This window comes from Ananas comosus, linkage group 5, assembly GCF_001540865.1.
Source record: "Ananas comosus cultivar F153 linkage group 5, ASM154086v1, whole genome shotgun sequence".
In the NCBI taxonomy this organism is placed as follows: Eukaryota; Viridiplantae; Streptophyta; class Magnoliopsida; order Poales; family Bromeliaceae; genus Ananas; species Ananas comosus.
In genome coordinates, this window is record NC_033625.1 from 13,038,391 (window position 1) to 13,051,350 (window position 12,960).

General features: G+C 31.7%; 1 protein-coding gene across 1 annotated transcript; it reads left to right on the top strand.

Moving 5' to 3' along the window:
- On the top strand, positions 236 to 12,162 carry LOC109710713 (homeobox protein Hox-D11-like). Its single transcript, XM_020233451.1, has 2 exons — positions 236 to 371; positions 11,611 to 12,162. The coding sequence occupies exons 1-2, from the start codon at positions 236 to 238 to the stop codon at positions 12,093 to 12,095; spliced, it is 621 nt and encodes a 206-aa protein (XP_020089040.1). The 3' UTR covers positions 12,096 to 12,162.

The following is a 12,960-nucleotide window of genomic DNA, read 5'->3' on the forward strand; positions in this document are numbered from 1 at the left end:
TTTTATATAAAAAATTTTAAATTTAAAAAATTTAATATTTAAAGTTTAAAGTCTAAAATTTAGTTTCCCTCAATCTTTCAATTTAAAGTTTATTTAATATATTTAAAAGGCGGCGCTTCGCGCCCGGATGTGATCNAGAGACAGAGAGACAAGGAGAGAAAGGGAGAGACGGAGAGAGAGAGAGAGAGAAAGGGAGAGAGGAGGAGAGAGAGAGAGAGAACCCGGGGGGGCCGCCATGTCCGCGGGTGGGGTGGGGGATAGGGCCCGACAAACACCAGGGGGGCAGTGGGGCCCAGATCGGACAAAGAAAGGATCGGAGAGAAGAGGGTGGCGGATCTGGCCCTACCGAGAGGAGAGACGCGAGGCGGGAGGCACGTGACCCCGCTCGTCGCCAGCGAAGGAAGCGGGTAGAGCTGAGCAGGGAGAGGGGTCGCTGGGGAGACGACGCGTGGCGGGTTGAGGGTTCTCCTTTTATTATACGTATAGATTAGATAAGTAAATGTATAACTAAATATATTAATATAAATAATATCATTATGATGACATATTTTTACTTAAATCCTATTATATAATATTATATTAATTAAATGTTATATATATTATTTATTTATTATGTTTCATCAATTTATATATTAATATTTAATTATTTGATTTTATAAGTATTGTATATATTAAATTATGTTTTATATGTTAATATTTCTTTTAAATTTGTATTGAAAGTTATCGTTCTATTAATTAAAATTATAAGTATATTATTAATATTATATTTTATTCATTACATATATTGTAGATAAATTACATAAAATAAATTATTATGTAAAATAAATTAAATATATTACATAAATTAATTATTTTATTTTTTAAAATATATTTAAATATTATTTTAGACTTTTATCAAAATACCACTAAAAGTATCCTAATGATTGAATGTACTTTAAACCAAGGTTTTAAGTCTCCGTCGACACGGAGTGTATCCACGGTGCCGTACCGTGCCAACAAAATACCGGCACGATGCAGGCCCCGTGCTGATAGCACAGCTCAAAACCCTCAATTCATTAAACTAATAAGTAATTACCTCAATAAAATTCAAAAGATGTGATAAAAAGACATAATAAATAGTTAGAATATTTTATTGCTAAAGAAAATAAATATTTCATGCTATTATGTGTCGGCAAATAAGAATTTTTTTTTATTAGCACGGATCGGCACGAACCGTGGCGTACCGTGTTGGCAAGTTTCTAATTCTTGCTTTAAACATAAATTTAAAGTTGTTCTAATTTATACTCAAATATCTTATGTTTTCAAGAACCGAAAAAAAAAATTTAATTCTCAAAATTTACTTTTCGCTTAATATTAAATAAAACAAATAAACAAATAAATTCAGTAGTCGATCACGTGACCCACGTGGCATCGGTTAGTGGCTCCCACGTGTCCTTTTCCACCTCCCAGTGCGCGCGAAAAAGGAGGGGGACCTTTCACCGGGTAAAGCCGGTGGAAACCCCTTCGCACGTGGCAGAGGAAAGCGCCACGTGTAAGGCGCGGCGTAGAGTCGCACACCTGTCGGTGTTTGACGAGACGGAGCACGGGTGAACGGACACGTGTCCGTAGCCGCTGGCGTTACTCGAGCCTAGTTATGATCAGCAAAATTGCACGTAGACCCCTCAACTACATTAATTTTGTATGGTATTAATTTAATATTTAATTTCTCAAATTATTTTGATTATTTAAACTCAGATTTTTTTTTTTTTTGGTATTGAGAGTTGTTAAACACTATCGGGCAAAAATAGAGCTGAGAAAAATATATAGAGATATATGAAAAATATTATTTTATTCACAAAAAATATTAAAGAGATATTGGGTGTCAAACATTCAAAGTTTAGGAAGTAAAATTAATATGCAAAAGAAAACTAAATAGGTGATAGCATGATAATACCGTTAATTCTAAAATCTATTTTATCAGTGTCATTAAAAGAAGTTAAGAACCAAAGTAAAAAATAGTGAAAATATTGGGGCCAAATATGCAATTAATTTTTTAAAAAATAAAAAATTATATGTGGGTCCCACAACCCCCAAAATAAAGGGAGACCTTTTTTGGATTCCTGATTAGTGTTTTTATAAAAAAAAATATGAGGGTTTTTTTTTTCGCACTTAGTACTCTAAAAAAAATAGAAATTACCCTAACAAATTTATATTTGCGTAAATAATCCTCTACCTGCCACACGAGTGCTTAGTTGGCATTTTTAAGTTGAACATTAAATCACCGTGTTTAAACACAGTGATTGCTTTGTTTTCTTTTGTATTTTTTCGTCCCTAAGTTAAAAAAAAAAAAGAAAACGAGAGGCTAGAGTGTGGATATGCACACGGTGATTCAATCACCGTGTTTAAATACGGTGATTCATTCATTGTATTAAATTTAAAAATACAAACGTGACGTTCCCGTGGTAAGAAGAGAGGCATATGTGTAAATATAAATTTGTTAGAATCATTTGTAGAAAAAAAAATTTAAGAGGGGCTAAATGCAAAAAAGAGCATGTATAGAAAATCTATACCTCTATACTTATACATTTTTTTCTCTTAAACTTAGCCACGTGGCAGCAATCTCTTTCTTTGTTAAGTGTGGGCTCCACCAATTTCTTTTTTTTCATGAATCTCTTTCTTTGTTAAGTGTGGGCTCCACCAATTTCTCTTTTTTTCTTGAACCTGTTGAGTGCCACCTTGGGTCGGCTCAAGTCCTCCAAATAATTATATGGTTTTTTTCTGTTTGCGCTTGATTCGAACCGGATCAACTTGCTTTGGGCCGAACCGAATCAATTGCTCTATGTATTTCCATCTTTGAACTAGATTTCGCTTTTAATTATCAGAACTGAACCAATAATGTCGAATCCGGTCAACTTGCTTCATTGGAACGAACCGAACTATTTGCACTATATATTTTCATTTTTAAACCAGATTTTTTTTATTTATCTGAACCGAATCAATAATTGTTGAATAAGAGCTCCATCCTGAATCGGATCAAGTTCTTTTCTTTTTTTTGTTTGAATCGAACCAAATTTTCTTTTCTTTGCTTGAACCGAACCGGTGCCCTATTTCGTCGTCATTTTCTCTCCTATTGTCGGCGTTTTCTCTCCTATTGTCGACGTTTTCGGTACGAGCTGGAATCGAAGCGCCCTCCAAACGAAGTTAGGCACAAAGCGTTTCATCTGGATTAATCTACCATGGCGAAGTTAATCATCTTCGGATTTGTGGAAGAAGAAGTTAATCAAATGGTATTTTCGGTAGAAAAACATACTTGGAACTCGATCATGTAAGGTTTGGGATGTTAGAAACTTTATAAGAAACTAGATCGTACCTTCTGTCATGATTTCGATTTCTGTATTCGATTTGTAAGCGGCAATCCTTTCTCGTGGTTCGTTCTTGTTCGTGATCTGCAAGAAGACGGAACGTTTCGAGTCTAATTCCCTTATCCCCACGGAGATGGAACCGTCACAGACAATTGGATTAGGGTTAGACCGGGACTCCCGTATATTACATATTTATATATAACTTGATATAAGAATGTTAAATCACGTCCGTCCATCAAGGACGTATCCAGATATATCCTAACCGTAAGATCTAAAATATCTTTATAAATCGACTTAAATAAATTGACCGTATCTTTATGGATCGCCTTGAATATATCACGTGGGCCACAACCAACATGGGAAAGTATGGAAACCCTAATCTTACTTTTTCATTATTTATTTACATTATTTGGATCATTTTTGTTCTGTAGAGAGTATTGCGTAAACATAAAACCGAGTTTGGAGATGGCTTGCCCGATATATATTACGTTGTAATCCTCTAAATTCTCTCTATTGATTTATTATCTAAATATATACTAGGTTATAGTAGCTCCATTGTGTAACTTGAATTAGTACATATTGTATTGTTTGTCTAGATCTTTTGTAATTTGTGGTTGGAAAAATACTTAATGATAACATTTCATACCTATAAATTAAGGACCTACGTACGTTGCTCAACTCAAGCTTTTTCCAAGCATTTTTTTAATCGAGTTGTATAATAATAAAACAATATATATATATAGGCTGGGGCTACTATACTCATATGAGTATATAGCCCTTTGTATTCATAACTTTTTAGCCGTTCAGATGAAAAAATATGCGATTGGGATGAAATAATTACGGTTAGGTTGATAGTGGGCCCCCTAGGGTTGAGTGAGTGGTTGGTTGAATAGTATAATCTAACGGGTGAAAATGATTAAAGGGTAGATCAAACGGTAAAAAATTTATGAGTACAAAAGGCTCTATACTCATAAGACTATAGTAGCCGGACAATTATATATATATATATGGGGCAATTTCATCCATACCCCTCTAAAATTTACAAATTTCGTAGATACCCCTACAAAAGATAAAATATCATGCATACCCCTTGAAATATAAAAAATTATCATAAATACCCCTTCTGTTAAAAAACCGTCAGTTTATCCTGATCAATAATGTGTTAAGTCATGAAATGACGAATTTACCCCTAACTTCATACTACTTGAGAAATGTACTGGAGATCCCTCAACTATATGCTATTTTGAAATAATTCCTTTAAGTATGCAGTTTTTTGTTAAGACCCTTTAACTTTTAGTTTTTTAAAATTAAGAGATTTAGTGTAAAAAAAAAAGAAAATTTATTAAATTTAACACAACTTTTCAGCTAAAATAACTAAAATAATTTAATTTCAATAGGTAAAATGTATGGAGACCCCTCAACTATAGAGATTTTGATATGACCCCTCAACTATAGAGATTTTGATATAGGCCCATCAACTTTAAATTTTTTTTGTTGACACCCCTTTAACCTCTACTTTTTTATTTGAGTTTTTATATTTATTTCATTATTAATTTTAATAAAGTTAATATATTTAATAAATTTCTCTTTCTATTATCCCCTCCATTAATTTTTCAATTATATCAGTGATAAAGTTAAAACCATAAAGTACTAATATAAAAATTTGGTAAACTACAGGATACAAAAGTGAATATTCAATAAAGCTTAGGTGGAGTATTTGAAGTTTTTTATATATAATTTAATGAAGAGTTAATGAAGGTGCTAATGAAAAGAGAAAAACGAAGCCATAGGGTAATAAAGTGATACTTTTTAAACTATATGATACTAAAGTGAAAAACTGCAAAATCACAGGGTTGGTATTTGAAGTCTACCCTAAATTATATGAAATTATTATTATAAAGAAAAAGGACAGTTTCATTAGTAATCTTATCAAACTTATAAATTTTGTGAATACTCCTCTAAACTTTAAAATATCATAAATACCTCTTCAAACACATAAAATTATCATAACTATCCTTGCCGTTAAGGACATGTCACTCTATCCGGATTAAAATATAGTTAAATAAGAGTTAAAATATAGAATGACAAATTTCTTCCCAAAAGTTAGAATGATATATTTGGCGGGAAATAACTAATTAATGCTAAGGTAAGAGGGCATTTATGAATAGTGTTAATATACTAATTAGGCTTTCTATACTTAAATGAACTGTACAGGGGTAAAAATGGCATTTATAATTTATTCGGTTAGATTTTGACGGCCGGTTAACAGTAGGGGCATTCATGAGTATTTTTTGAATTTAGAAGGGCATTCATGATATTTTCAACTTTAGAGGGTTATTGATGAAATTTCAGTCTCCCACAGGGGTACCTATGAAATTTTCCCTATATATATAATCATTATGGTAATTTGTAGAAGCAAGATAAGTTGATTAAAATCCCTCCTTTAATCTTCAAAATGAACATCTATTTAATGCATTGATTTAGATGAGAGGAAAAAAAAGTCTCGCGATGCGAGTTTCATTCATTTTTTTGGATTCAAATCTTTGTTTTTATAGAAGTTCTTATTTAAGACTTTTGTTTAGGAAAAGAAAAATTAGCTGATATTTATATTAATTTATTATCAATATTGATATAAAGTATAGTAATAAAGTATATATTTAACACACATGTAATGTTTTTATTTATTTTTAAATTGTTGAGCTCATATATGTAAATTACCTACACATTTAAATAATTTATAATCAATCAAATATAAATTATTTAAAAATTTATAAAAAATATATATCAATAATATTTTTATTTGTTTTTCTAATTTTTTATCCGTTGCATCGCAGTAGGGGTGGCAATCCAGCTCGCTATTCGCGAGGCAGCTCGTGTTCGGCTCGAAATGAGCTCGAGATCGGCTCGCTCGTTTAGTAAACAAGCCGAACACGAGCTGGATTTATCAGCTCGTTTAATAAACGAGCCGAACACGAACTGGGGTCAGCTCGCTCGTGTTCGCTCGATAACAGCTCGAATACATATATTTTATATTTATATAATTTATATAATTTATATTTTCTATATAAAATAAATAATATACATAATATATATTTCTATTAGTTAATTTTTAACAAAATAAAAATATAAATGCAAGTTTAATTATCAAAAGATTTATTTATATGTAAAGTTTCAACTATTAGATCAAAGTAATGGATAAGATTTTATAAATTATTTTTATATATATTTAATCTAATTTTTTTAAATTTATTATTTGTTGAAAGCTCATGAGCACAGCTCATGTTTGGCTCGTTAATAAACGAGCCGAACACGAGCTGGTCAGCTCGTGTTCGGCTCGTTAATACAGGCTCGTGTTCGAAACATGAGCCGAACATGGCTCGTGTTCGCTCGTTAATACAAGCTCGTGTTCGGCGAACATTGAGCCGACCCAGCTCGCTCGTGTTCGGCTCGTTTACACCCCTACATCGCAGTATCCACATGCAAATTATAGTGCACAGCAAACAGCTATAGAGACCAACGGGATAACGGCACGTGTCGTCTTGTTAAAGGTCTCCATCACGTAGAAGTGAGGTGGTATCGACAATTATGTAGAGTAAGGGTGTACGGCGATAGTGACCGGTAAAAGAGTGACACGTACCCTTTTCGCGTACAATACACGACATGTGTTGTGTCCAGTACACGTCTTACTAATTGTGAAAAATATTTAACATATTTAACAATAACATCACATCAAATAGTGATAGATCTACCGATAATAATTCATTCGTTAACCAATAGGATAGTACTACTATTTATCTTAAATAATATAAAAATAATTAAGATGTAACAATATTATCTATATTATTATTCAGCCCACAAAATTATAAAATAAAATTTTAATTAGAAGTGTAATAAACTAAAATTTAAAGAATAAACTTCAAATACTCTATATGGTTTCACACTTTCTCATTTTAATACCATATGATTTAAAATATATCAAGTTAGCCCCTGTGGTTTTGCACGTTCTCACTTTAGTACCCAATAGTTTAAGGTGTATCAAATTAGTACCCTGTGATTTTATTTTATTTTTTATTATTCATTTTACTATTTTTTTTCGTTAAATTAGTAACAAAATTAAAATTAAAGAGTAATGAGTATTCGATAAACTTAGGTAGGGTTAAATAAAGTCTTTTGTATATAATTTAACGAAATATTAACATAGGAAAAAAATCAATGACAAAATTAAAACTAAAGAATACTAAAGTAAATATTCGATAAACCTACGTAGAGTATCTAAAATTTTTTTGTATATAAATTAACGAAATATTAACAGATGAGCCGATGAAAAGAGAAAAATGGAACCACAGAATACTAATTGATGCACTTTAAACCATAGGATACTAAAGCGAGAAAGTGCGAAACCATAGGGTACTAAATTGATACATTTTAAAATACAAATTACTAAAATAAAAAATGTGAAACCACAGGGTGGTATTTGAAGTTTTCCCAAATTAAAAATTCCCAATGTCATGTTTAGGAACAGAGGAAAGGAGGGCCATTGTTGGGAATGTTAACGGATCGAATTCTGAATGAATTTTTAGAAATTCGAATTTGAATACGACAATCAAAATTGAAACCCAAATTCGAATCCGAACCTGACTCCGATGGGTTTTAAGAACTCATGCCCAAAATAGAATCTAGCAAAAAATTTGAAATTCCAACTCAAACTCGAAAACACGAATCCAACTTCGTCTCAAATAAATTTAAATAGTGCAATTTTTTTTTTCTCTGCTTTTTAATCTTTTTTGTAAAGATCACGGTCTCAGCCGTAGCCTCACATCCTTAATTTGTGTCATATCCTAGCCCACTTCGCGGCGGATGATGTCCACAAAAGTGTGGACGAGGTAGGAGAGAGAAATACAACATAAACATGGGAGCAGCGGAGGAGAAAAGTAATATAACTCTTTATATTTATTCCTGTAAAATTTCTAGTATTTTCAAATATACTCTCACTGTTAGGATACTTTAGAAAAATATAATTAATCATAAATAAAATATTTAATCCTGATTAGTAAATAAGATAAATTAACTTTTTTATCACTCTTATATTATTTGTGATGGTAAAAAAAAAAATAATCGTTAAAAATTTTTAAGAGGACATTTCTAAATAATTCTAACAATTGGAGCTTTTAAAGAGATATATTTGTGATGACAAAAATATTATTTTATTTATTTTTTATCAAAAAATAAATAATACTCTAACGACAAATATAAATATTACTGTGTTTTTATAAAATAAATATAAAAATTATCTCAAAAAAAAATAAATATAAAAATTAAAATTTATAAGAATTATATTTTACTATTCGATATTTTTATATAACGCCAGGGAGATGACACGGTCCGGACTTGAAATCCGGACTTAAAATGCAGTTTATAACGGACGGACGTGACCGGAAAATTAAATCGCAATTAATGGTGAGGCAACGCGCCCGTGATTGGTGGGCCCAGAATATCCCGATCCCCACGCGCCGCACCCCCTCACCACACATTTAAAAATTAAAATATTTATTTATTTATTTATCGTCGTACTTTAATAAGAGCAATGTTATATAAAGCAGTCCAAAATATCCGATATATTATACTTGATTCGGACCCTATCCAAATCAGAATAAGACCCGATAATAAATGAATAGTATAAGAATAAAAAAGAATTACCAATTAAAATTTTGGATATTAGTCCGAATATTTTATACCAATATTTGATTTGGACCCCACTCGAATCCGACCTTTAGTGGGTAGAGTTCGGAAGAGTTTTCAAATCTGAGCACAAAACTAGACTAAGAACTGAACCATCTGATGGTAAATAAAAAAAATTTGAAGTTAAGGGATCAATTTCAATAGAATTTATAAATAAAGGATCTCTGTATATTTTCATCATAAGGAAAACCTGAGTCTCTTTATTTACTCATTTTTTAATTTTTTTTATTTTACTTATTTTTTTAATTCTAGCTGTTTACTGTTTGAATTTTTCTTTTGAATGAATTTTATTGAACTTGATGCAATTAATTAAAACACGGGTTTTTTTATAGTGATAGATTTATGATTTGTTCATAAATTGTTTAATAAAATTTATAAAAAATATATGTATACGGATATCTATACTTGATCTAGATCCGATCTGTATCCGATCCATATCCGATTTTAAGCGGGTAGTATACGGATAATCACTACATCCACCTGCTCAACTAGACCTGATGGGTATATTATTAACTTAACTATTCAGATCCGGACCCGATCGGAAGTTAAATGGGTAGGGTATAAATTTTTTTTTATATATATTCATTTTAGTTTAGGATACAGATATAATATATCAGCTATTCAGATCCGACCAGGTTTGTGGACACCTTTACACTACATGCACTTTTCCCCGCTGTTAATTACATTTTGCTCCTCAAACTATCGATAAATTGAATTAAACTTTGCAGATCAAAGTGTAATTTATTTAAACAAAAAGATGGAGAATCCGCTCAGGTATAGGGTATTTGAAAAAAAGAAAAACTTCAAATACCAACCCTGTAATTCAGTACTTTCTCACTCTTGTATCCTTCAGTTTAAATTGTATCAGTATAGTACCTTATGAGTTTATTTTATTTTTTTGTTATCCTCTTCGTTAAGAGAAAGTAAAAACTATAGGATAGTAAAGAAAAATTTCGTAAACCATAAAATACTAAAATAAATATTCGATAAATCATAGGGGTGTATCTGAAATCCTTTTTACATATTTTAACGAAAAGTTAATTGAGGTGCTGACGGAAAAATAAAAATAAAATTGCAGAATACTAAAATTATACACTTTAAATTATAGAATATTAAAGTAATAAAACATTAAACCACATAAGAATATTTAAAATTTTTTCTTCAAAAAAAAGCTCCTTAACAGGGATGGAAATGTATTCAAGTTGATACTAGTCTTCATACAAATTCACCCCTAATCAAGTAATAAGTAAGGGCCAAAAAAAAAAAAAAAAAGTTATCCTAATTTTTTCCCATTAACTAAAAGGAAACAAGTTTAAATTTTTTTTAAGCTAGAAAATGTTGTCACATTAATTGAATATTTTTTGTTATTTAGTAGTGCAATAACTAAATCTTAAAAAAAAAAAAAAGAATCTAAAGGCGAGGGGCATGGATGAGAGAAAAAGTAACTTTAGAGAAGTACTTTCAAAGTGGATATAGTTTAGGGGGTTCCATGCAATTTACTTGCAATAAATTCTGAAAAATTGTTGTGGCACACTTTTTAGACCGTGTATTCAAGAATTTATAATTTTTTCACAGATTTTAGTTACAAAAAATTGAAAAAATAAATATAAAAACTATGGGCTACAAAGACACTATTATAAGTGTAATTTTTTACACTTATAAATATTAATTTTTAATTATATTTTGAAATAAAAGAAATAATTTTTCTACATTAAAATTAATCTAACTATAATATATATAAAATAATAATAAATTTTTAATTATATCCAATCACGCGATATTTTTGTAGCATTTGTTGCTTTTATGACAGCGCCACCGAAAAAGAATCTACCATTAAAAAAAAAAAAAAAAACTTTAAATATCTTCTAATGATTTCACATTTTCTTACTTTAGTACCTTGTGGTTTTATTTTTCTCTTTTTATCATTTATTTTACTAATATTTTAGTAAATATCTTCTAGTGGTTTAACGCTTTCTTATTTTAGGTATTCTGTAGTTTAAAATTGTATCACTATAGTATCTTATGCTTCTGTTTTTCTCTTTCTGTTATTTTTTTTATTAAAATATACAGAAAAAAAACTTTAGATACTCCGATTGCTTATCGAATATTTACTTTACTATTCTGTAGTTTAAGAAATTTTTACTTTAGTAATTTATTATTTTAACTCTGTCATTGATTTAATAAAAAAAAAAAAAACGTAGGGGATAACGAAACCACAGTGTACTAAAGTGATACAGTTTAAATTACACAGTATTANTTCTCTTTCTGTTATTTTTTTTATTAAAATATACAAAAAAAAAAAAAAAAAAAATCCTACCCTGCCCTATATATAAATCCCCGACGAAGCACTGCTTTGTGCCCAAAACACCCTTACTATTTTTACCACTCTACCCTTTATACCCATCTCGTCTCCTTCCCATAACGCCCCTCTCTCTCTCTCTATCTAAAACTCTTCTCTCTCGTCCCTTTTATTTCCTCTCTCTCTCTCTCTTTTCTCTCCATGGATGAGGGTTCGGGAAACCCTAAGAAGCGACCGTGGGAGGAGGAGGAGGCGGCGGTGGCGGAGGACTCCGGCGATCCGCCGCCGAAGCGGCGGAGCTCGCGTCGGTGATGCGGAGCCTGGAGGCGGAGATCGACCTCCCGGCTCCTCCGCGGGACGATCCCGATCTAGGGTTCCTCTTCGCGGCCTCCGACGACGAGCTCGGCCTCCCCCCGCCTCGTTCTCCTCCTCCGCCGCCGCCGCCGCTCGACGGCGGCGACTCTGCGACGGAGGGGGGCGGTGGGGGATTCGGCGAGATATGGGGGTTTGAGGAGGAGACGTACCTGGCGCCGGCGCCGGCGCCGGAGAAGGTGGTGGGGGGCGGCGAGGGTTTCGAGGGTTTCGGTGGCGGCGACGACGACGACGATGAAGAGATGGTGGTGGGGTTGTTCGAGTGGTCGGATGTGATGATGAGCTGTGGGCCGTCCGATCTCGCCGACGTGTCGTGGCGATCGGAGTCGCTCCCGGCCGTCTGATCAATATCGGACGGTTGAAGGATAGTGACGTTGCCTTTTCTTTGAACCTGATCAACTTCGAAAAATAAAAAAATAAAAATTAACGACTTTAATTTTTTGTTTTAATGGTTAGAACAGTAACTCAAAAATATTGTTGGATAAAAATATCGATTTAGGCTTAAGGCTTAATTTGGTATTGAGACTTATCTAAATTAAATTGAGATAAAAGGATATAGTGATATTCTTCTGTGTTTTTTTTTTGGACCGCAGAAAATATATCGTAATCGACTAATCACTATATTTTACGAAAATTAGCCGAGTTTTTTTTTATCGCATTTTTTCACCGCACGTAATGTAATCTCTCAATAATCCCAAACGTGATGATAGGAATTTATGATAGGAATTTTGAATCGGTGATTGAAATCCTAAAGTTGATCTAGAGTACTGAAAATGTTTTAAAACTAAATTTTATAAATTTAAAGATTATTATAAAACGTTATCTAAAAAATATAAAAAAAAATTTATAAAAAATTTAGGCGGTTTGAATTACTCTGCACTATTAAACAAGCAAACGGTTTATATAGATTATCAAAAATTGTTGATTTTATGATCCTTTAAACACTGCGTAAATAATTATTTAAATTTATAAAGTTTAATTTTTAGACGCTTAAAATTATTTAGATCAAATTTTAATAGTTTAGATTATCGATTCGAAATTTCTATCATCTAAAATAACTTAAGATGATGAAGAACTTCGTCCTCTAAAAAGGATAGTAGTTGTACTTTAATTTAATTTCAAATTAAGGGCCTGTTTGGCTTAGCTTCTGAAAAAGTGATTTCTAGAAAAGTGATTTTGGTTCAAATCTGTAGAGCGTTTTGTGTAGTT